The 26,447-nt window shown below is 37.9% G+C and overlaps 3 protein-coding genes across 3 annotated transcripts; all 3 read right to left on the bottom strand.

Annotated features, from left to right (window-relative positions):
- Positions 1 to 1,837, bottom strand: LOC131016212 (small nuclear ribonucleoprotein SmD1a-like). The gene is made up of 4 exons (XM_057944852.1): positions 1,645 to 1,837; positions 1,470 to 1,546; positions 354 to 545; positions 1 to 231 (listed from the first exon to the last, which is right to left on the bottom strand). Exons 1-4 carry the CDS (start codon positions 1,656 to 1,658, stop codon positions 170 to 172), a joined length of 345 nt encoding a protein of 114 aa, XP_057800835.1. The 5' UTR covers positions 1,659 to 1,837; the 3' UTR covers positions 1 to 169.
- Positions 1,838 to 10,061: 8,224 nt separating this feature from the next.
- On the bottom strand, positions 10,062 to 12,836 carry LOC131016210 (uncharacterized). The gene is made up of 6 exons (XM_057944850.1): positions 12,641 to 12,836; positions 12,337 to 12,534; positions 11,337 to 11,657; positions 10,968 to 11,129; positions 10,420 to 10,503; positions 10,062 to 10,336 (listed from the first exon to the last, which is right to left on the bottom strand). Exons 1-6 carry the CDS (start codon positions 12,668 to 12,670, stop codon positions 10,229 to 10,231), a joined length of 903 nt encoding a protein of 300 aa, XP_057800833.1. The 5' UTR covers positions 12,671 to 12,836; the 3' UTR covers positions 10,062 to 10,228.
- Positions 12,837 to 23,967: 11,131 nt separating this feature from the next.
- LOC131016207 (uncharacterized) lies at positions 23,968 to 25,603 on the bottom strand. Its single transcript, XM_057944847.1, has 6 exons — positions 25,330 to 25,603; positions 25,058 to 25,240; positions 24,668 to 24,946; positions 24,439 to 24,600; positions 24,280 to 24,363; positions 23,968 to 24,214 (listed from the first exon to the last, which is right to left on the bottom strand). Exons 1-6 carry the CDS (start codon positions 25,357 to 25,359, stop codon positions 24,107 to 24,109), a joined length of 846 nt encoding a protein of 281 aa, XP_057800830.1. The 5' UTR covers positions 25,360 to 25,603; the 3' UTR covers positions 23,968 to 24,106.
- Between the last annotated feature and the right edge of the window lie 844 nt (positions 25,604 to 26,447).

The raw sequence follows: 26,447 nt of genomic DNA, 5'->3' as shown, positions 1-26,447 counted from the left end.
TGATCTCAATTGGGCCAAACCTGGAATAGGTCAGGTCATTAAGATTGAAATGATCTTTACCTGTAAACAACGCACCGATCATATTCAAGTCATTTAAGCTAGTTCAGTTCTTAATACAGATGTTTACATAACAAAAGGCCAGCAAAAAATTAGATGATGGGAACAATACTTAGCGGCCTCTACCACGCCCGCGCCCACGACCACGGCCTCTACCACGTCCCACAGCTCTTCCTGAAATCACAAAGAATAGAAGATTCAATACACTAGAATAAGAGAAAAACATTGAATATACTAGTAGTAGAATAGAAGATCAACTACAATTGCAAAGAGAGCTTCAATGAGTATGTTCATACCTGCAGTGGGCTTCTTGGGCTTGACCCTAGGAGTCTCTTCCACAAGCAACGTCTCGAGATTCAAGCTATCAGGAAGGATGTAATAACGAATATTATTACCCCTCACACTCAAGTGATCCATAGTCACAGGATTCTTTCCCTTCAAAGTAAGCTTTACTGTCTTTAAGTGAGTATTCATACTGATGTCAACGCCTATAAAAAGTAAAAATTAGAGTCAGAAACTGCAGTTAAATTTCTGTATTTTCTAAACCTGTAGAGCAAGCTTGCATCTGCTGAAAGCCTGAAAATCATTTTTATCTAAACTATCTTCTGTGCAGTGCAGATAAGTCTAATAACTGATATAATGTCTCGCTTCACACAAATACCCAACAACAAAGCATTTCATCAAATGATAATTACATCCCAACTACAACCAATAAAGAGTTCAAGAATGCATAAAAAGATGAACAACTAAGAACATGAAAGGCAATAGAGGCGCGAACAAAATTTGCCAGTGGAACAGCACTGACTTAAATTTGTGATCACTTGACACATCAAATGCGACTACTACTAATGCACTTCTCATACCAGTAACTCAATATATTTTCTACATCAAACATGAGTCATTTCATAAATTTAAAACTAAAGATGTCGCTAAAAGCATTTGGCAACAGTAAGGCAAGTAAGAAAGTACGGCCTATTTGAAATGCTCCCATTTTAGATTAGCCTGCCATCCTTTTACTTCTTCTAAAACCAATTTCTCAGTATTCAAGTTGGTTTAACAGATCACACTACTATCGTACTAAACACAAGAACATGACTCCCACACAAACTACTGAACTTCACTCTAGTCATCTTGCATTTCAACATCAGATACAAAAATTACTAGAACTTTAACACATTAAGACCTACATTTCATTATTGACAAGTTGACCCGAAAACAAAAAGGACCGGTTATTTTGATTTTATAGAGAAAGAAACCGAGAAATCAGTTACAGGAAAAATTACACAACAAATAAAAAATTAGGAACAAACGTAATTTAAAAAAAAGTCTCGACGACGCCATTTTTGAATCAATGACGTAAAAAGAAAAAGAAAAAAAAAAGGAATAATCGAGATACAGAAAAAATGACGAACCAATGATAGTTCCGTGCACAACGGTGCCATTTTTTAGCTCAATCGACACGGTCTCGTTGTTCAATTTCATCAAAAACCTGCTCGAATCATAGCAGTAAGTCATAGATTTCCCATAACTCGACCGTAAAAGAACAAATCAAAGCGTCTTAGCAGAGTATGAGGAAGAAAAACTCACCTGACGAGCTTCATCCTAGCGAGTAAAACGTCGCCGGAGAATTAGGGTTTTGTTCAAAAAAAGTGAGCGCCTTCGTCAGAAGGGGGAGGGTTTTCGCAGTGGTGGCGCCTATACTAAAATCTTGAAGATCGATTGGAATTTGGGTGAAATGGGCCCTCACTCATATATTGGCCCGACTTACTAAGGTTTCCATATTGGGTCAGAATTCTACAGTATTGGGCTTTATTCGTTTCAGCATGCTCTGTTGCATTCACACTAATTAAAATTTAGTTATAATTAATACTCCCTCCCTCCCATGAATCTTGATGCATTTGTTTTGGGCACGGAAATTAAAGAATTGTAGATTAGTGTTTTAAGTGTGCAGGTAATAAAATAAAAAAGTGATTAGGTAATTAGACTTATTTTTTTAATACTCTTTTAATTTCTTTTTCAAAATTATTTTTAATTAATTGAATATAATTTGAATTAAATTTTTGTTTTTCATTTATTTAATACATATATTTTTTGATAGGGTTAAATATCAAATAAGCTCCTATTATTGTGGCCCTTATCACGTTTAGCTCCTTATAGTCGAAGTTGGGCCAACTAAACCCTCATACTACCTAAAATCAAACAATCGGGCCCTCTGCCCTAACGGGAAGTTAACGTCGTCTGTTTTAAAAAGAAAAAATCTTTAATTTTAATCCTCTCTCCCTACCGACCGACCCTAACTAGCAGCTTCAGCACCCAAAACAGCCCCTGCACAAGAATGCACAATCCGACGAACGCTGACCCTCTCCTCCAGCGTGGGTCGCCGCCTTGGGCCGGAGCTCCTCTATCCCATCTCAGTCTTTTGCGGAGCACCCAATCGAGCCCTAATTTCTCTCTCCCTTATTCCCTTTCTCAATTTCAGATTTCAGGGAACATGCATTTTAAACCGAGCCCTAGCCCCATTTTTGGAATCGCCACCGCCGCCGCCGAGCTTTGGGTCTCGGTTGTCGCCGTGCTTATGACTCAGCGGCGAGACGCCGTCCAACCTTTTTGATTCGACAGAGGAATCATCTTGCATCTGCTAGGGGCTTGGCCGTCAGAGGACAGAGAGAGCGGCAACAGCGGCTGGGTTTTTCAGGTGTGACCTAGGTTGTTGGGCGAACGGTGGTCGGAGTGTTGGATTTGTATACTGAAAGCAAGAACTTTATGCCTGTATACAATGATTCCTGTTTTCACTGTTCTTATCTCCTATCTGATTGTGTTCATGATTACATATGCATGTTCTTTATCTCTGTATAAGTAGATTATATGGTGTGTTGTAGATCACAGAAGACCATATAATTGGAATAACCTTAAGAGATATAATATGATCACAGCCGAAATAACTCTAGGACAAGTTATTGGTTTAGGCTGCAGTATAGATGGAAGTAGTTTGTCTTGGCTACTTGTCTATACTGGTACGTCATTACGTATTGATAGGACCACAAGTTTGAGATGTATTCTTCTATCTGACTTAAGTGAAGAATAAAGATCTCGGTGACTTATAAATCTTAATACTAATAAGTATTCAGATATATATATTAATTCGTATATCACTTTGACTTACTATGGGTGAAAGTTATATACTAACTCGAGTACTCTGTATCTTGGGTGATAGCGGTTAATATATGATATTTGATTATCTGTATTAGTACCCGTATCCGGTATAGGATAATGACATCCCCTTAAGGAGCTCAATAAGGTTTATTACGCTAAACCCTGCAGGTTGATTAAGTTCAGGCGTAATAATAAAGTTTGAGTGGTACTGCTTAAGGAATTATTAAGAGATTAATTAATTTAAGCTGTCAGAGCTCTAATTAATTAATGGATGTCGGATATTTTAAATACGGAGATTTAATAAGTCTAAATACAAGCCCCGACTCATCACCGGCAATAAAGGGGTAAGTCAGTATTGGTTCTCTAGTGGAATGAACTGATATTTATAAATTAATTATGGTCTGGGCTGACCATAGATAAATTAATTTATTTGAGGCCCATCTTTATTCCTTGTATCTGGTCCCTGGGCTGGCCCAATGTCTCCTAGCCCAAGAAGACAGATTTTCGGCCCTCACATAGAGATTGGCGCCTCCTCCTCTTTTCTGTATTATTAAATACAGCTGTCAGCTCTCAGGAAAATATACTGATAAAAAAAAAATTAGGGTTTTGAGAGCAGAGGGAGGCGCAGAAAACGTGTGTGGCCATTCTGTCTTGGGAATTTCCATAGCTCGTTGTCCATCCAACGTTGGGAATTGAGCGGGATACAGTCGAGAAGATCAGAGCTGGAGTCAGATTCTTTCGACGCGATCATCAACAGTTTGTGCATCCGATTCTCAAGTAAGTTTTCCTAACACCTATGTGCAGCTGTTAAATTCATAGGAGCATGTTAGGATTTAATCGTTGTATGATGAATTAATAATAATCCAAGAAACGATCATCGGGCAATCGAGTATTAATTCAATTTAATATTCCTTCACGGAGGCCATGCCTTTCGCCGGTTATTCGAGGGAGGAGAAGTAGGGGTTGGTCTGATTTGGGTTTTGTTCGAGAGATCTGACCAAGTGTGGCGATGGCTTCGCCGCCACCACGGAAGGGGACGGCGCTGCGTGGGGCAGCGGCACAACCTAGAGCTGAGAAATGAGGCAATTTGGGAGATATGGCTTTGCAGAGGGCGGCGCCGCTGCTTGAGAAGCGGTCGGCGGTTGGCTGCAGAAATGGGAGTTCTACTTCATCCCCACGCATTATTGAAGGTTGCTGGCGAGTTTCCAGCGAAAAATTAACTGTGTTAAAACCCACGGTATGTTTCCGGCGAGAAATTAACTATGTTAAAAAAAATAGTTAACGGCCGTTAAGTCGTCATTAGGGCAGAGGGCCTGATTGTTCGATTTTAGGTAGTATGAGGGTTTAGTTGGCCCAACTTCGACTATAGGGAGCTAAACGTGATAAGGGCCATTATGACAGGGGCTTATTTGATACTTAACCCTTTTTATATACTCCATCCGTCTCACAAAAACATGAACAAAGAGAAATGCACAGGTTTTAAGAAATGTTAGTTGAGAGTTAAAGTAAGTGGAAAATAGGTCCCACTTTGAAAGGTGTTGTGAGAGTAATGAATTAATTAAGGAAAAGTAGTGGTGGGCCATGATATACTAAAATGGAAAGGTTCATGTTTTTGTGAGACACCCCAAAATGGAAAAACGTTCATATTTTTGTGAGACGGAGGGAGTATATTTCAGCAAACATAAAAAAAAATATAGCCAAAAAATTAAAAAGTGGAGGAGGCGGCAGAGAGCAATATTCCCAATAAAATCTTCATTTCATTAAAAGTCATGTCTGCCAAATTACAAAAAAGGCTCCAAACTTAAAAAAAAATTGGACTCCCACCAAAACTGAGAGCCCTATGCTATAAATACAACAACAGCCGTCAGTTACCATTCTTAAATACATCAACAAAAAAGCAGCAAGAAAATAAAAATGGTGGTGATCAAGGATCTATCCACCTCAAAAAGAAATCAAATAGTGCAATATCTCTTCTCGAAGGATGTGTGAATGGGAAGCCAATTCATGGGAAGAGCAAGGCTGCCACCGAGAAGTTCTCCATCTCCCGGGCCACTATTCACCGCCTATAGAAAGCTGCAAAAAAACAACGACAAGAGGGTGAAGTGATTCATCTTCAAAGTGGAAAGCTAAGTTTTAAAAGGAAAAAGGTGGTGATTCTTGACACTAATTTACTTACCACTTTGGAGTTATTAAAGAGAAGTAGTATAAGAACTTTAGCAAAAGGTTTAGGACAAAGCAAGAGTACAGTGGGCAGATGGGTGCGCACTGGAGCAATTCGAACTCACACATCGGTCATAAAACCCAACTTAACAGTCCCCAACAAGCTGTTAAGGTTCAAGTTTGCCCTTGGAAATCACACAACCACCATTTATTATACATAAATGCAGCACACCATTTAGCCACATAAATGCAACACACCATGTAGGCCACATAAATGCATCATAGAACTCATAAATGGTTATATATGTTCACATAATTGTCTTAATTTCAGATTTTGCCAACCATCATGGATATATGGCCAGCGGGAGCAAGTAAAGACATAAAAATCCAACAAGACAATGCTAGACCGCATATCAATGACAATGATGAAGAGTTCAGGGCTGCTGCAAGCGTGCAACCCAAAATGGGTTCAATATCAGATTAGTACAGTAGCCACCCAATTCCCCTTACTGTAATGTTAATGATTTAGGATGGTTTAGGGTCATCCAATCATTACAAGTGGAGACAACAACTAATTATGTTTTTCAACAGTGATTAACTCTTTCAACAAGCATGAAGCTAACACATTGAATAATGTTTTTTCTAAGTTTGCAGGGATGCATGGTTGAAATCATGAAGATAAGAGGACAAAACTCCTATAAAATCCCACATATGGGACAGGGAGCATTGATTAGAGCATATCAACTACCCAAGAATTTGGAGGTACCAATGGAATTGGTGATTCAATTCATTGATTACCTTAAAGAAGTTGGATGCAACGAAGAGATGGTTGAAATTATGACTATTCTAGGTTTGTAAACAAGTTTTAGGGAGAAAATGAGAGTCTTTTTGTAAAGTCCAGTGAACCTTGGCATATATATATATAGAGGAGAGATCATATAGTACCCTTCCCTTAGATATAATATTTTTTTTATATTTGCATAATGTTAAACACAAAACTACATATGTAAATTCAAAATTGCATAGATGCATTAACATTACTAAATATATACATGTAATGTAATTTTCAAAAAATGCATAATTATATATACAAGATTAGATTGCTTTATACATAAAAATACATGAGCATTAAGGTTAGGGGTGAGCCGTCGGTCCGGACCGGACCGAACCGACGGAGAAATATTTTATGGACCGAACCGAACGAACTGAAACCCTAGGACCGAAACCACCATCGGTTCTCGGTCCGATTCGGTCCAAAACCAACTATTTTCGGCAATTTGCGAAATAAACAAAAAAAAATCACATTTTTAAACATATTTTTTTATCATGTTTAACAATAATAATTCAATACAACAAAAATCTATAAAATAAAATCCATAAACTAACTCCAATAAAAAGCTACAAAATCCATAATCAAGTTAAAACAACCACACAAAGTCTCAAAATCCACAAACAAAAATATTAGAAATTAATTAAAATATTAATAAAAATATTAAATATATTATATATATATATATATATATATATATATATATATATATGGTTCGGTCCGATTTTCGTCGGTTTTGGCCTCCCCGGGACCAAAACCAAACCGAAATATTTTCGGTCCAAGAAAATAGGACCGGACCAGACCAATACATGGACCAAAACCGGCTCGGACCGAAAAATTTGATCGGTTCGATCCGATTCGTCGGTTTTGGTCCGATTTTGCTCACCCCTAATTACGGTATTACCTAAGAAAATGGTATTATCTGATGTTAAACCTATACGAATCATCAATTGTGACCAAGTTAAACAGCATTGAGCATGTTGAACCATACATACACTTTTCACCTGTTGTAAATTCGATTTATCACAATGAGTAAACGCCATATATTAGTATACTTGAAACTGGAATGAATAAGAAGCGTAGAGCTTTGCTTACTAAACAGAATTAAATCATCAACAATTTGCAACAAGCTAGTTTAACATGTGAACAAGCAAGATTGATCAACGAAAGTGTGTGTATGTGTTGGCCTAGTGATATGAGGTTAATGTCCAAGACCTAAGGTCATGGGTTCGAGTCCTCCATATATTGATCAACAAAAGAAATTACAAGCATTGATTGTATACTCCTCAAAGAGTTTGTCTTTATTCCTTTTCACTAAACCCAACCAATGAAAAGTACATCGTCATAACCAACAATTTCGCACAAAATTACACACATTTATGTTTGGGAGATTCACATTTTTTTTGAAGGGTTGGAAAATTACATTGTTAGTCTTTAATTTATTTATTTTCAGCTAGATTTTGCATGTTACATTCAGAAAAAAATTGAAAAAAAAATCGCGTGACACTGCAAGTTGAAAGAGATCGAGGCGGCACTTCACGTTAAGCTTAAGCTAGATGGGTTTCAATTTAGGTGTTAACTAGTATTATACCCGTGCTACGCACGATCCAATTATTCATACGTATTTATCATATAATAACATTAATATATAGAATTGTAAAAAGCAAAAAAAAAAAAAATGATACAAAACATATCAGTGCTTCGCACAACATATATAATAAGAGTAACATACCCGCGCTTCGCACGACGTGAATATTGATACGTATTTGTGAAGTATTGTAATGGTACTATAGAATTGTAAAAAGAAAAACAAAAGTGATACAAAACATAGTAGAAAGTGGTTAAACAAAACTAATCATGTACATTACATAATTCAAAAAATAGGAATAAGAATAATAAATAACTTTCATATCATACAGTTCATATTAAAAGATAGTACAACACAAATATAATGATAGTACGACACAAATATATATTTAGAATTATATTTCGTTACTTATATTACTACATAAAATGATATATGTAAGCACTTTGACTCTACAAAATGATATACAGAAAAACTTTGATATTGTATCGAATATATTCTTTTATAAATATAAAGCATTAAATAATTAAAGGGGTAATTGCATGTAAATCCATAACGTTTACTCGGAATTGGTTTTTGCTCCCATTTTCGAAGGTGTGGCCCCTAAATACATAACCTTTTATTTTGTCTCGTTTTTCTCTTGTCACCGGTTTTTTCTTACGCCGGCGCCGGAAATTACACCGTGGCAGCCGGAATTGACAAGGTGGCTGCCGGAAATTGACACATGGACATATTATTAACATGTGGAATAAAATTTAAAAAAAAAAAAAACAAAATTCTCCCAACTCCATCATCTTCTTCCCCTTCCTCCCCTCCCCCCACCCTCTGCCAGCCCCTCTGCCGCCTGCGACGGCGCCAGCCACCCCCCTCCTCACCTCGGCTCAGCGGCGACTTGGCGGCGACGTGGTGGTTATTTCGCTGGAGGGGAGCCAAGGCAAACGCGCGGCGGCGGCGGCGAACCTAGGCGTCAACCTCACCAAGTTTCGTCAGCCCTTCCCGCCACCACCACCACCAAATTCCGTCAGCCCTTCCCACCATCAAATCCGCCATTTTCGCCTCATTTCCGAGAAAGAGAGCTTCACCCAATTCCCCTTCCGCCATTTCCTTCCAGACCTTGAATCTTCCCCAGATCTAAACCCTTAAATCCGAAGCCCTAAATCCCCAAATCCGGTCTCCACCCGACACACCCCTCATTCTCAAGTAACGTCTTCCGCCGCCGCTGGAGTTCCGGTGGGGAGCAGCCGCCTCCCTCTCTACTGATTTTCACAAATTGACAGCGAAGTATCCTTCGCCTATGAACTACCCTTTCACCTGCTATGCTACTAAAAAATATCGTTCGTGAACGGAGCTCGCGAGAGAGGTGAACAGACGAAAGGGGTGGCGTCCTCGGCCGGGCACGTCTTCGTCGGCGTGTGGTGGAAGCGGCAGGTGGGGGGGAAGGAGAAAGGGGGAAGAAGACGATGGGGTGGGGGGGAGGGGAATTTTGTTTTTATTTATTTATTTTATTTTTTTATTCCACATGTTAATAATATGTCCATGTGTCAATTTCCGGCTGCCACCTTGTCAATTCCGGCTGCCACGGTGTAATTTCCGGCGCCGGCGTAAGAAAAAACCGGTGACAGGAGAAAAACGAGACAAAATAAAAGGTTATGTATTTAGGGGCCACACCTTCGAAAATGGGAGCAAAAGCCAATTCCGAGTAAACGTTATGAATTAACAGGCAATTACCCCATAATTAAATAAGTAACTTATGTACTAAAAATATTTAAAAAACATAAAAAATCTATGTGCATATAAAGTAATTCTACATATGGACCAAAATCCATAGTTTCTTTTATTATTATTTTAATTTGGCCCACAACAAAATATGAAGGCCCAAGAGCAAGTAAGTAATCGGACTAAAAGCATTAAATAAGTATTGGGCTTACCAAAAAAAAAAGTTTATTTAGAAATTGGAAAGCTGCTTCAAGCATCATATTGGAACTATTTAAAAAGGCTTTATATATGTTTCTGAAAATGATATAACTTCGTACAAATGCGTCGGCATCGTATAACCTAGGTGATCGCGTTTCTCGCCCAATTCACATATATATACTGTATATTCAAGAAAAACATCTCACTTTCTCAAATATGAATATCAAATGACACAAAACTAAAGTGCAGGTAAAAACTTGACTTAAGCAGCACATTGGACTAGAAGCCTAGAAATGTTGTAAATGCTACTCCAACACTAGCCTATAGCACTTTCAATTTACACACAACACACAATTATGTGGATATGGGAAAACTGAAATTCTGTTATACTTCACACAAAAATTAGCATAGAGTACAGACCAAGAAACTTATTCAGTGGCCTTCTCTGATTTAAACCAGAAGAGAGCCTTTCATCACACAACAATTAGCATAGAGTACAGACCAAGAAACTTATTCGGTGGCACTCTGATTTAAACCAGAAGAGAGCCTTCCATCACCGCGACGGCTTTGCCTCGAAGCAACACCCTCTGATTCTTCTCATCAAGATGCAGATTTAGAATGCCACTTCTTGGTGATGCCTAATTCAAGAGCACCGGATTAGTATGGTGAAGGTTGTTTTTTATGTGACTGTATGTTATGGCGACAAATAGCTTATATTTACTTGATACGCGATGAAATCGCATTTCCCCAGCTTCTTGCTCCAGTAGGGCACCATAGCACAATGTGCGCTTCCACATACAGGATCCTATAAAATGGACAAAACATTCAATCAATCTTTAGGAAAAAAGAACTAAGAATGCTAAAAAAAATGTTGCCGTAAGCATTATGATGCTGTTTATTCCTGAATAGTAGGTATAAAATTGCAGCACTTAATATCTGTGACATCATGTAACAAATACAAGCTTGTCATAACTGCAATAACTAAGCAGTGATATTTCATTATTACCAACAAGATGGAGAAAAACATCTCAGAAGATGCGTATATCATTATAACATACTCCAGTTCCACGTGTTTGTGCTCAATTCAATTCCATATCGTTGTGGGAATATAGTTGATAATGAAACATGAAGGGGGATAAATTTTTCATTTGTTGATTTCCATTAAGCCCCCGAGCTTCTTAAGTGATCATAATTGCAGATCCTCAACTTTCAGAAAATAAACATAGAAGGATGGAGATGAAGATGTTTGCAATGAGTTAGGCATATTACCTCATTCACCCCGAGCTTAGGGCAGAAAAAGCGACTGAAAAAATCAAATCCTGAGCCTGTTGGAGCAAGCCCAGTAACAATTATTCCCTTGCCAGGACATTTTTTAATCTCATCAAAGTTGGGTTCTATTTCTACAACCGCCTTGCCAGATTTTAGCACAACCTGCCAAAACCAAACGAGGTATACACTCTACAGTCAAACTAAATCAATCTTTACAATCATACCTTCCAACATCTTCAAGGTTTAATTGAATTTCATTTTAAGAAATTCACTTCCATATTAACTCTTACCGATAGGGAACAGAAGCAATTACTTCTCAGTGCAACAAAAAGAATATATATCAATACAGCAACGAAATGGAATACATACGAGGAGATCATCTGACGTAGTTGTTTTGTGGATCTCATCCACAGAAGCAATGTTGATGCTTTTACAAATAGTTGAAATCTCAGCAGCACCATCACCATCATATTCCTCTATGGGGACAACTGGAAAATCCAGTTCAATGAGGAAGTCATTAGGCGTGTTACCATTCACCGATATGGATGAATCTGACAATTTGGTGTCAGCTACTCTTTTTGCTGTCAGAATCCCAGACAGGGTTGAGAACTCAATCGTATCAGAGTTCACCAAGTCATATGCAAAGAGAAAGTGAGCCGCAGCTAATGTTGCATGTCCACAAAGATTGACCTGCAAACAAACAGCTACTTAACAGTCCATTATTGCTTCCCCATTTATAATCACATTCAAAGCACCATTGGTAACTCAATTCAATATCTAACATTCAACTAAAACAAAAGAGTGCTGATATTGGTATCCAAATAGTCATCACTGACTTCTTCCAGTGCATACATATCACCAGTCGAAGAAAAATGAAACTCTTAGGTACTTATTGGAGTTTGAACTTAAACAACATTCCATTGTTACTAGGCACTTGAGCTACGGGAGACAAATCAGCTAAGCACCATATTTAAGTCCTTTAGAACCAAATGAAGAGCTCTCAGAATTTTTTTGAGAGTGATTATATGAATAACCTACCTAAAAGGCATTGGATTTTCAATAATCTCATCACCAGCTTGTGGAGCAACCATATTTGCAGCTAGGGTTACTGATACAACCAATGCTCAAGATCAATTAACACGATAAATCTCAAAATGCAGCAAACCTCATCCACATAATATAACAATCAAACTTGATACACTAAACAATTACAAGATCAGCACATCAACACTGCTTGGAAAACCTTATAATCAGTAAATCGATCTGGCAATATATGTTCAAAACTTGTATTAAAAAAAATATATATGTTCAAAACTGGAGGAATAGTTGAATTAACAAAAACAGTATGCAAAAAAGCGAAAGTATGAACCTCAGCAACAGGTGTGAACCAGCGGAGACGGAACCCCGGGGCGCCACCAGCTGAGTCGGAGAGGCGAGTCAAGTAGCAGGTCTCGGATATGTTGAACTCACGCGCCACCGCTTGCAGCCACTCCTCCTCTCTCTCCTCCTCCAGCAGGCACACTGCTGCCGGATTACCCTTGAATGCCGAATCAGTAAATGCATCGACCTGTTTTCAAGCACCAATTAGTTTCAAATTTTACACTCAAAACAGAATCAAATGTGTTTGATGATATTATGGATGAGCTGGAATGAAGATTTGATAGTTACCATACCACGCAGTATCTGACTGGTTTCTTCGCCATGGCTAAACTTTGAGGAATGAATCAGCAGCAATTGAAATACAAATAACAGAAAGAAAAAATGAGCTTATTATATTGGTCGATTATTTAAGTGTAAATCATTTGTGGCTAGATGAGAAAGGGTGACAGAAGTCCATTTATCTAACTGGTTTATTCGAAAATTCAAAACGTTTTACTAGAACCAAAAAGTCAAAACCTATTTAGGCCTCGTTTGACTTTTGACTAGCGGGTAAGGCCTCAGTGGTCCTTTGATTCAAGCAGAAGAATGAAAAAATGAATAAAATCAAATAAATGGGTGGAATGATAATAATAATTATTATTTTTATTAAATACTTGGTTTAACCTCGAATAAGGATAATGATTATCTCATTACCTAAATCAAATAATAAGTAATTGATTCAATTCCCTTTCCAATCTCTAAAAGTACCCAACAAATGTGGGTTTGGTGGAAACCAAGGAAAGGTGGCTTGGGTGGCATGGATATGTTTTATTAGCCAGGCATTTAGTAGCGCTTGCTTGAAAGCAAACATTTCTTTTTGTGTTTGGTAAATATGGTTGGAATCGTGATTATAAATTAAAATATCCAAAATAACCTCCATAATTTCTGCTTGTGATTCACACACAAGAGAGCATAATCAACGCAACATAAATCAATTGCTCATCACACATTTCAGCTAATCTAACACACAGAACCTCAACTCAAAGCACAAACTAACACAGAGCATCAATACCCCAATTCGAATGGAGTGGTAGCAATTACCGATTGCAATCAAAACCCCAATTCGACACACACAATATCGATTGCAATCAATACTGTAACAGTCCGGCTTCAAACTTGACGGCTATCCCCACAAATCAGGCTTCAAACTTCCCCACAAATCAACACATATCTTTTCTAGCGTGTTTTGTCCTTATTTGCACGCTTCCCGAAACACTTCCCAAGGGATTATCCATCTCGAAATTGCTCCAAATCAAGCACGCTTAACCTTAGAATTTTTTCCGCGTGGGCACCAGAAAATAAGATACATCTTGTTGATATGAGTAGCACCTATCAAATCATTTAAATTCTCCTCGAATATGCAGTGTCGTACCTAGGGGTGAGCATTCGGATTTCGGATCGGATTTTTGCCTCATCCGATCCGATCCGAAAATCCGAAATTTCCCTAAAATTCAATACGATCCGAACCGTATTATCCGAAAATCCGAATCCAAAAAACCGAAAAATTTTGGATAAAATCCTATCCAAACTGAAAAATCCGAAATGTGAAAAAAAAAATCGAAATTTTAGAAAAAATCGGAAAATCGAAAAAATCCGAAAAATCCGAAATAGATGTCAACCTAACCTATTAGATAATTACAATCAAATTAAGGTCATAATTAACAAGACATTAATTATAATCAACCAAAATGAGAGTATAGGGTTAGAATTTAGAAATATTTAACTATTTAAAAACTAATAATTATATATATATATAGTTATTATATTATAATATTAATTATATTATAAATATAATTCGGATTTCGGATTTTTAAAATGCCGATCTGATCCGATCCGAAAATCCGAAATTTGCTTAAAATTCAATCCGATCCGATCCAAAAATCCCAATCAAATTTTAAATTTCAGTTTGGTTCGGATCAGATATTCGGATTTTGAATATTTTGCTCACCCCTAGTCATACCTGCATATTCTCAGGTGGGCTATCTTCCCATGATACAACGTAGAGATTTCCTTGCCTGATTCCTCTCAGCACCACCTTCTTCTGGTTGTTTCTTACAGCGAATTCATCCTTCTTGATTTTCACTGCGAATCCGCTGTCACAAAATTGACTCACAGAGAACAAGTTATGTTTAAGACCAGAAACATAGCTAACATTACTGATACTGACGTTACCCATGTTGAGTACACCATAGTCTTTTGTTTCGCCTAGTGAGTTGTCTCCGAATGCAACTATTGATCCAACTTTTGATAATTCTCGGATAGTCAGTAAGATTCATAGCACTTCTCTGTTCAATCCAAGATTGAAGCTCTACGAGTGTATCAGTTGAAGTCTTGACTTTAACTGATATCTTTACTTAAGTGTTTTTCAGTATCAGTCTTCAACCTTTCGTTAACTGGTTCATCAGTCATACTTTTCAGTATCAGTTAACTGTCAAAGGTTGTATTGTGTTTGATTTTGAAAAACTGCCTATAGGTGTATTCTCCCCTTCCCCCAATACACCTATTCTAGACCTTCCGAGACCCAACATAAACATATTTGGATTCTTGACAGTTTTGATTTTTATTAATCAGATTTATTTATCCTTTTTATGTTCTTGTGCCTATTGTTTGCTTTATTGATTGGCCACCATTTTAACATAATCATAGGTTTTAATTTGAGATCGGGAGATGATAATTATTACCTGAACTAATAATATAGAACACTCTTATTTAATTCTAAAGGGAATTTATATTTGTGAGGACATTAATCCTAGGAACCTTTGAGAGTTGCATGTTAGAAGAGTGATTCGGGGACGATAGCCTTGCATGTAATCAACTGTTTGTATGCCACGAGAGTGGGTATAAACTAACTCTGAGATTGTCCTAGGAGAATTATCTTGATTGTTGAATTGAATCTGTTGAGATTTCCAATCCGTTGAAACATTTACCTTGGATAATTTAATTCTTCCTTGATTCTTCCCTGCAACTTGATTTATTTGTTTTCTGGTATTTATTTTTCTTAGTTTTAAAATCAAACTTTCAATTATGTTGTCCAGATAGAGAATAATAATTTTGGATATAAATTAATATTAATTGGTCTCTGTGGAATACGGCCTTACTTGCTACTGTACACAATTGCACCTGTACACTTGCGGTGTGTTAAAGAAATTAGTGAACAAGAGGGCGGCGGCGACGGATGGGGTAGAGGGGAATTAGGGTTTGGAAGTGAGGGAGGTTGGGGAAGATTCGCGCATCTCACAACCAGTCGAATTCATAACCATGATTTATTTTGGTTGTGAATTCAAGTAGTCGTGAATTTGAATTTTAAAGTTTGAATTCACAAGTAAAAATAGTGTTAGTCGTGAATTCGCGTGAATTCACAACTAGAAATATTGTTAGGCGTCAATTCAAGCTTTAAACCTTGAATTTAGGGATGGCAGTGGATCCTGGACCCGGTCCAGATCCGTGGATCCAGATCCTCAATTTTTTGGATCCGCAGATCTGGATCCGGATCTGGATCTCATTTTCTAAAACGGATCTGGATCTGGATCTTGACATTTGAGATCCGGATCCGACCCAGATCCGACCCGTGGATCCGATTTAATTAAAAATATATTATTTATTTTTTATATTTATTTTATTAATAATATTAGATATATTAAAAAATAAAAAAAATAGAATTAATTTGGATTGGGGAAGACTTGTTCTCGACTTCTCATAGACTCATGCATTGAGATTTGTTTATTTTGATATTTTGATAACTTGATTTTCATGATGGATATTAAATATTGTTGATTTTGTACAATATTTTTCATGATAGATATTAAATGTTGTTGATTTTGTAAATTTATTTTTGAATTTAATTTGAAAACATTAGATCCATGGATCTGGACCCGCGGATCCGTGGATCTGACGGATCTGGATCTGGATCCAAAATTTTCAGATCCGCGGATCTGGATCAGGATCTGGATCTGGTATATGCAAACGGATCTGGATCTGGTATTGGCCAAACTCGGTCCAGATCCGGCCCGTTGTCATCCCTACTTGAATTCACAACTACGAATATTGTTAGTCGTGCATTCAAGATTTAAAACTCAAATTCATGACTACTTGAATTCACAACTAGCAATAGAGTTGGTTGTGAATTCAAGATTTAAAACTCAAATTCACAACTAACATTAGCAATTCAGTCGTGAATTCATCAAACTGGTTGTGAATTTTAATTTTAAAACTTCGAATTCACAACCAAAACAATTAGTTATGAATTCAAGCTTTAAAACTCGAATTCACAACTAAATAGCTAGTATTCAGTTGTGAATTCATCAAACTGATTGTGAATTCTAGTTTTAAAACTCGAATTCACAACCAAAATAACTAGTTGTGAATTCGAGTTTTTAAACTTGAATTCACAACCAACACTAATGATTTAGTTGTAGTTTATTGAGGTGATTGTGAATTCTAGTTTTAGTTGTGAATTCATAGATCTGATTGTGAATTCAAGAACATTTGTACAAAGTTGCGTAATTTTCATCAATTTCTTCATTACTTGTATTTTTTAATAAAATCAAATTGAATTTAACTTTTTCTCAAATTCCTCTTAAAAACAAGATATGTTGACATTGGCTCGTGAAAATTGTAGATGATTAAAAAAATCGAAACATGCCATCACTTTCTATAAATTCCTCAAATTGTGAATGAAAAAAAATTCAAATCGCAGAGCTCGCCGATTCATCGCGACCTTAAACTTAGTTTCATGGCGGCGAGCTTCCATCCCGATTAATCTTACCCAATTAATTCATCTAAAGAGAGAGAGAAGAGAAAGAGAGAGGAGAGAGAGAGAGAGAGAGAATCCATGCTGGCTGAAGTTGAAGTCAATCCTGTTCGGAGTCTTTGCAGGATCCTCGTATCTGCTTCTTCTTTGAAATTGAAATGTGACGCTGCAGAATTATACCGTGTGCTTTTCAGTAATTCAAGATAGAGAAAAGAGAGAGAGAGAGAGAGAGAGATAAGAGAAAGAGATGGGAGAGAGAGAGAGAGAGAGTATATGTCTTACCACCAAGAAAAAGAGAGAAAGAGAAGAGAGAGAGAGAGAGAGAGAGAGAGTATGTGTGTGCGTGTGTATCGAGAAAAAGATAGGAGAGAGAAAAATGAGATCTGTTATTTTTTTAAAAAAAAATATGTAGTGTGTTTGTGATGATGTATTTGGTGGGTAGTTTTTTAATTTTAATCTTAGGGGCAATTTAGTCATTTAATACAAAAAATGGGTAATTTTAAAAAATTTATTTGAGTGGGTAAATTTTAAGTTTACTAATAGAAAATGGCTACTTTCATATGTTGACTCTAAAAATAATACTATGTGAAATTTATGCTAAATTTTATAAACTCCTTAATAATATTTAGTCTTAACATAAAATTAAGTATTAATTAATTCAAACGTAAGTTCTATAAAGTTAAAGAAAAAAAATAGAATTACAAATACTTAAATTTATCTATCGACAATCGATTTTTTTTAATTTTTAGGAAAGAAGTGTATATCCTATGGAACTAAATATAGGGCTGGTAAATCGGTGCCGGTTTTTTCAGTTAAAACCGTAACCGAATCGAAAAAACCGGTTATCGGTTAACCGAAAACTGATTTTTCCTGATTCGGTTTGGTTATCGATTAATACTCTCATAGTAAACTGGTTAATCGGTTTAACCGGTCGGTTAACCGGTTAAACCGATTAATCGATTTTTTTTAAAATTAATTAATTTATTCACATTAGTCATTAGGGTTCATGTTCCTGTTCCATTCGGCCATTCCACCCGCCTCCACCCCTTTCTTTCTGTCTTTCGAGTTCCGGCCTCCCATCCCTGCCTTCCACTGGCACCGGCGCCGCTGCCTCTCCCACCGGCGCCTCTCTCCCTTTCTCCAGTCTCAGTAGTACAGCTCATCCCAGCAGGCAGCAGTAGCTCGTTCATTGCACCGGCGCCTCTTTCGCCGGTTTTTCCCTCCGCCAACGTTGCTCTGCCGGCAACACTCACTCTGCAAGCGTCGCCCCCTCCGCCAGGCTCGCCTCCTCCGCCATTTTTCCCTCCGTCAGCAGCAGCTCGTCCATTCAGCAGGTTAACATCTTTTCTTTTCTTCCTTTTTTAGCATTTTAGCATTGTTTAATTTGGATTTTGGAGATGGTGAATTGGTTGGTGGTGACTTGAATTGGTGAATTGGATTTTTAGGCATTACTGCATTACAACATTAGTATATAAAAAATTGTTTGCATTTTGTATTGCTTGAAACTTGAAAGTTGAAAGTCGAACGAATCTTATGTATATTGATGGCTTTGAATATGTATGATGTATTTATGTGTTGGTGATTTGATTTCGCAGTTATATAGTTTTCTGTTTGTTATGAATTATCATGTATTCATGTTGGAGATGGTGATTGGTGGTGAGTTATCATTTTAATGATGGTCTTTTAATACTGATGAATGATGATAAATCGATAATGATATAAATTGATTATGGTCTTTTAACTCTTTTTTATTATATAAATTGAGATGATGATAGGCAATGTGGTGGAAATTAAGTTTCTGTATAATGATTAGTGATGATAATGAATTGTGTTTAATAATATTTGCTTTGTTAATTAGATACACACGTAATATGTAAATTGTGATTAAAATAAAATAGAATGGTGGATTAGTTTGGACAATATTTTTTAGTATGTTGTCTTGACTCTTGATTAGGTGTAAATTAAGTTTTTTATATGAAGTTTAAAGACAAAGTAGTAAGTGATTTATAAATTGACTAACTTGTTTGTTTACTAATAACTAATAAGTAATAAGTTAACTAACTTCTTGATTAGATGGAGAGAATTGAAGATTGATCACAATCTATCACACAACAAACTAGCAATAGGCTTGGAATTGAAGACGATGATATGTTTGAAGAGGTTGAAATACGTGAACTAGAGGGTGATGATGAAGAACCAAAGACAAAAAAAAACTAGAAAATCTTCTGGGACAAGGTCCACTGTTTGGGCTGATTATATTCAGGTTATGGACAGAGAAGGGGAAAAGATTAAGAAAGGGCAATGCAAGCGTTGTGGCAGACTAATAAGGCTGATCCGAATAGAAACGACACCACTGCTTTGAAGAATCATACTACTTCATGCTTGAAGAAGCATCAAGCAATAACTAGTCAATCAGTTCTCAACTTACAACCCAATAGTGATGGAACAGGGTTGTCGACAAGTTGGAAATTCGATCAAAATGTCGTTAGAATGGCATTGTGTCGGATGATCATCATGGATGAACTTCCATTTAGATTTGTCGAGCGTGAAGGGTTCAAGATGTTTATAGAGGTTGCATGTCCTATGTTCAAGATCCCGGGCAGACAAACAGTAAGAGCTGATTGTATGAAATTGTTTTTGGAGCGGAAGGTGAGTTTGAAATCTTTTTTTCAAGCTAAAGGCATGGGACGAGTGTCGATCACGACTGATTGTTGGACAGGAATTAACAACACAAATTTTATTTGTGTCACAGCACATTGCATTGACAAGGAGTGGAGATTGAATAAATAGATAATAAGTTTTCGCAAGTGCACTAGTCACACAGTTGATACAGCAGTTGCCAATGCACCTACTTCGGTTCAAATTGAATCTCGAGTTAGTGGTGCTCGTGGTCGTGTTGATGTTATTTCTGATGATAGTGAAGATGAAGATTCAGGCGATATGTCAGAGATTATTGTGTACTTTGCTGAAAAGAAATACAAACACAAAGCTACCGAGGGTAATCAGTATTATATCCTACAGTGGTGGTCCAAAAATAGCCCGCGCTTCCCTATTCTATCCGAGATGGTGAGGGACATCTTGGCTATCCCTATATCGAGTGTTGCTTCTGAGGCTGCATTTAGCACGGGGGGTCGTATTTTATCTCAATTTAGAAGCTCGTTGACTACTAATACGGCGGAGGCTTTGATATGCGCTGAGGATTGACTCAAATCTAGTTCATCGGATAAATTTCTCCAAGATGAAGAAGATGTGTCCGATAATAAGTTAGAGAAAGAGTTTGAATCGGGTGAGTACTTTAATGTCTTATAAAGTATAAATTATGTTTAATCATACAAATATGCTAATTATTATTCTTGTTAATTTCAAAAAATAAACAGTTTTGATACAACTTGGGATGAATGGTGGTGGAGGACATGAAGATTGTGGAGGAACTAGTGGAGATGTTCCTAGTCAGACAAGCCAAGTACTTTGAATACGTTTTTTCGTTATTGTTGTGGGACTTTAGACTTGTGTTGCTTTATGTTTTATGTTATGTTTGTTGGTGGAGTTTAGACTAATTTCATTAGATTTTTTTATGGATTGAAAGTAATTGACTTGTTATTGTTGCTTTTGATTGTAATGTGTGTTTATTGTGATTTGTGGTTAAATTGTTGCTTAGGTTGAGAATTTATTTATTAGAATTAGAATTGTTCTTTTTTTTTTTAATATAAAAATATAACCTTACAAGTCTTTATAAAATATTTTTTTGTTCTTTGAAAGGATAAGGTCTGAATCCCACTTCCTACAAATTCATTAATTTTGAATTTTTTGGGATTAATTCGGTTATTCGGTTAACCGGTTAACTGAATTAACCGATTAATTCTGGGCGAAATTGAAATCACCGAATTAATCGGTTGACCGGTTAACCGGACCGGTTATTCAGTTAACCGGTCCGTAAATCGGTTCGATTTCTGATTACTCCACAGGGCCTAATCCGGTTCCGGTTAACCGGTCGGTTCGGTAAAACCGAACCGGTTTACCAGCCCTAACTATATATTAACATCCACAAAATTACCATCTTAATTTAAATTTTTACAAATATTTTTCGTAAAATACATCAATAAAATATTTATCTACTCAATTATATTTATAATTTTTATACTTTAAAGTGATGTAAAACGTAAATTATTACTCCCTCCGTCCGCGAATTAAAGCCCCATTTACTGTTGGGCACGGAGACTAAGAAAGCTGAAAAAGGTGTTGTAGGTAAAAGATAAGGGTAGTTGTTTACTTTTTGCTAATCTTTACTTAAGAGAATGCTTTTACTTTATTGACTTTAAGCTTTCCATTTAATTTTATGTTTCAATTTAAGTCTTAATTTTATGTTTCATTGATTAATTAATTTAATAGGCAGAATTCGAAATTTAATAGGCACCACATAATCTGTTCGATCAACAACTGCACCACATATTCCGCTAAAGACAACAGAAGAACACAAACAGAGGCACCAACGCAGTGTAAAAAAATCGAGATCATCAAAGCAACTCGACGATCACAAACAAATTCTTCAAAAAAACACTGAAAAATAAAATTCATGAAATTAAGTCAACCAAAAATAAATGGTCCATCTACGTACAGAAAAATACTTTAATCACTAAATTCTCACATCAAAAAACAAAGAAGAAAAGGAGGAAAAAACTAACCGCGTAAGGCAAGATGAAACGGAAAAAGAAAAGAATAATGATGTTGAATTATGGATTGGCTGGTGTGATAAAAACAAGAGAGACAGTAGAGAGGGAGACGAGCCGCTTCAGTATCCGGCATCAACCATGGCGCCGCTTCAGCTACCGGCGAGATCTGCTCCGATTCAGAGAGAGGGAGACGAGCCGCTTCGGTATCCGGCAGCAACCATGGCGCCGCTTCAGCTACCGGCGAGATCTGCTCCGATTCAGAGAGAGGGAGACGAGCCGCTTCAGTATCCGGCAGCAACCACGGCGCCGCTTCAGATACTGACGTCGTTTTCTCCGATTCAGAGAGAGGGAGGCCCGGCGGCTCGGTTTCAGCCATCAACCACAGCGCCAATTCACAGAGATCAGAGGCCGGGGTTTCCGGCACAATCGATTCAGTTTCAAAGGGATGATCCATGGAGTAACACAACAATGGTAGATTTAGGAAGAACAAGAGAGAGACGATGCAAAGAGAGAAGAACCCGATGAAAAAGATAAGGGTTTGGTAGAGAGAGAGAGGCAACTGCGAAATGTGGAATTCTTTAGAATTCCATTTGATAGACATAAATTTAATGGGGCTTTAATTAAGGATGAATACTTAATGAATAATTAAGTAGGTTAAAAAATTAGGTGGGATAATTAATGGCAAAGGGTAGTAATTTAAAGTAAAGAGGGAGGGTAAAAGGGTACAAAAAGGCAAATGGGGCTTTAATTCGCGGACAAATATTTAGAGGCAAATGGGGCTTTAATTCGCGGACGGAGGGGGTAAAATAAAACAATTTCATTTCATTCATAAACTTTATTTGTAGCTATGAATCATAAGAATAGAATCAAATAAAAAATCACAATTCCATTCATTTAAGGGGTAATTGCCTGTAAATTCCTAACGTTTACACATAATTGGTTTTTGCACTTTTTTTTATTTTTCTTCTTTTAAATACCTAACCTTTAGTTTTTGTCTGAAATTTATCCGATCACAGGATTTTTCTTACGCCGGCGCCGGAAATGCCACTTTGGCAGCCGGAATAGATGAGATGGCAACCGGAATTGACACCTAAATATAATTTTTACATGTGGAAAAAAAAATTAAAAAAAAAAGAAGAAAATTTCCAACTCATCATCTTCCCCAACCTAATTCACATCTTCCCCCTTCCCGCCACCCGCCGGCGCCGCCCGCCGCCACCATACGCCAGCGCCGGCCACCCCTTCCCCCATTCCCAGACCCATTGGCTATCTCTCATCCCCAAACCCATCGGCCCCTCCCCAAAATCCCCAGATCCCGTCTGCCCCTCCCCAGTTCCCAACCCGCCACCGCCCATGCCGCCACCATTGCCGGCACCACCCTACACCGTTCTCACGACATTCGCAAGCACAGACGGCAGCGCACAAAGGGCAACAGTTCGTGCCCTAGATCCGCAATTCTCCACCAATTCGTGTCGCCCCCTGTTGCGCCACCACCACCATCGCCACCACCAATTCCCCGCGCTTCGCCGCTTCAATTCGGAGAAATTGGAACTGGTGAGATGTGAAGGGAGAAGGGGAAAGTCAGGTGAGAGGGGGAGGGGGCGGCAGAGGTCGACGGGATCTAGGGATGGGGGAGGGGAAGGTCGCTGCGGTCTGGGGAGTGGAAGACCGACGAGATCTGGGGAGGGGGAGGCCAGCGAGATATGGGGAGGGTGAGGCCGGAAGTCGGAGGCTGGTCTGCTGCTCCGCCGCTTGGTCGCGCACCTTGCTCGTGCATTACCACGAAGTGGAGGCTGGTCTGCTGCTCCGGAGGACGGCGACGGCAATCGACTTCCTCAGCTGCTCCAGGTGGTGGAGCGTTGGTGGTGGTATCGGTGGGTGGCAGCGCCGGCGGTGGTGGAGGTGGCAGGGGGCGGCGCCGGGTGGGGGAGGGAGAGTTAGGGTTTGGGGTGGTGGACTTCCATATGTATTTTTTATTTCAATTTTTTTTCAGATTTTTTTGCCACATGTCACAAATGAGCCAAGTGGAGAATTCCGGCTGCCACAGTCTGAATTCCGGCTGCCACAGTGGCATTTCCGACGCCGGCGTAAGAAAAAACCGGTGATCGGATAAATTTCAGACAAAAACTAAAGGTTAGGTATTTAAAAGAAGAAAAATTAAAAAAAAAAAGTGCAAAAACCAATTCCGTGTAAACGTTAGGAATTTACAGGCAATTACCCCTTCATTTAATATTCTTTGTACATACCAAGCATATGAATCACTCCTAGTTCCATAACATCTATTCCATCATACCACAGTTTTAGACCAAAATGGAGCCTTCCATCACCGCGACAGCTCTTCCCCTGATCAATACTCTCTCATTCTTTTCATCAAGATGCACATGAATCACTCCACCTCTTGTCGATGCCTGATTCAAGAATGATCATGAGAGAGAGAGAGAGAGAGAGAGAGAAAAGAGAAGAGAGGTCTTACAGTATACGACACAAAATCATTTTTGCCGAGTCTTTGAGACCAGTAGGGTGCCAAGGCACAATGAGCACTTCCACAGACATGATCCTAATTAAACAACCAACAATCAATTAATCACTCCTAAAATTTGCCCAATAACTAAATTAATCGATGATAATTCACCTCATCGGCGCCCAGATTAGGGCAGAAGAAACGGTAATAGATATCGTATTCCGACTCAAAAGGCGCTTTTCCGGTGACGATGAGCCCTCTCACAGGATACTTTCTCACTGCACCAATATCTGCATCCACACCTCTAACAGCTTCCCCAGATGCCACAACCACCTGAGCAAATCACACTTGAGATTCTGCAATCATGAGAGACAAATCCAGAGAGAGAAAGAGAGAGGACCAAGAGGTAATTTTCACGGCTTGTCTTCTTGATCTCGGTGATAGAATCAGTGTTGAGCATTTTCTCGATCTGCGATAGATCGGGAGGGATAAAATCCTCCAACGGCAGCACGGGGAAGTCGAGCTCGATCGAGAACGATGGCGGAATGGAAAGTTCTGGAACCTTCCGGGCGATGATGATTCCGGACAAAGTTGATAGTTGGACGGCGTCGCCGGTGGGCAAGAGGCGTAGTAAAATATAATAGGCTGCTGCTAGAGTTGCATGCCCACAAATTGAAATCTACACCCAAAAAAAAAAATTCAACATTTTGAACAACTAGATTTGAGTGACAGTTATGTAATCAGATGCAGAAATCTAGTGATAAGTATAGTGAATTAGCTCATCTCTGACCTCATCGCCGTCGCGAGTGAACCACCGCAGCTGGAAGCCGGTGGTGGACTGAGTCAAGTAGCTGGTCACAGCCTGGTTGAACTCGCGAGCCACATTCCGCAGCCACTCGGGATCTTTCTCCTCCTCCACCACGCATACCGACGACGGATTCCCTTTGAACGCCGTCTCTGCAAACGTATCCACCTAGTATATACATTTCACAAAACAAAATCAAGAAAAAATTTCAAGTTTTTCTTTCTAAACTCAGAACGCCTCAATTTAGGTTAGCATACCAAACAGTACTTCACTAGCTTTTTCGCCATTATTCTCCAACAGAAATGCAGATGTATGTGTGTTTAAATTCATCCCCACAAATTGTGTTGAGCTATTTCCACTTCATGTGGAATGGCCCCACGAAGCCAACATTTTTTTACCTTAGTTGTGCAGATGAAGTGTTGCATCTATTGCAACAGTTGCAACATTAGATTTGAAGAGATTTGGCAGCAAAGTTTTACTGCAACCCACCTCAACTCTCACTATAAGGTTGTTCTATCCTGCGACTGCTTTAATGCAACTCGCCGTTGAGATCTTGCCATGTGGCAAATATTTTTAATTTCAATAAAATTTTTTATTTAATAGAGATATTGGCTCTACCTTAGTTACTTTTTCAAACTATAGTTGCACGTTTGTCGAGAATTGCCTTTTGGCTGATTTTTAATTCATTTAATTTTATTTTTATATTAGTATTAACTGTAAGATTTAATTATTTTAAAAAAGATTGAATTACTTTATAAAAATAAGAAATTCAAAGATCCTATTTTTCAAATATTTCTCATCTATTATCTTTATCTTAATTGCATCTATTAAATATTTAAATATGTACTTCTTTCTCTTGGTTACATTGACACTTTTTTATGCTTTACCAATTTAATTTAAAAAATTTACACACCACCACCGCCGCAGGTCACTTAATAAAAATATTAACCCGTCGAAATTCGACGGGGAACCACTTTATACTATATTTTCTTCGTTCTTAAAAATTGTGGTTTTATTATTATATTGAGACGTCCCTGAAAATTGTGGTCTTTTTTTATTTGGAAATGACCCCACAAATTTTTCCTCTCATTATTTATAAAAAAGTGTGGAACCCAATCTCTATTTAAACATAACTATCATACTTTATCTTAAAACTCATGTCATCTCTTTTAGTTCACAAATTTTAGGGACAGAGGGAGTAATTATTATTGTATACTCCCTCCGTCCCCAAAATAAGTTCCTCTTTGGGGACGACACGTGTTTTAAGGAAAAATGATAAAGTGTATTGATAATAGAAAAAAATATGTTATAATTAGTATTGAGAGTGGTGAAAAGGTGAAAAAGTGTTATAATTAGTATTGAGAGTGGTGAATAA

This window comes from Salvia miltiorrhiza, chromosome 3 (genome assembly GCF_028751815.1).
Source record: "Salvia miltiorrhiza cultivar Shanhuang (shh) chromosome 3, IMPLAD_Smil_shh, whole genome shotgun sequence".
Classification (NCBI taxonomy): Eukaryota; Viridiplantae; Streptophyta; class Magnoliopsida; order Lamiales; family Lamiaceae; genus Salvia; species Salvia miltiorrhiza.
The sequence above is the reverse complement of the archived record's forward strand: the minus strand, read 5'-3'. Positions and strand labels throughout refer to the sequence as shown.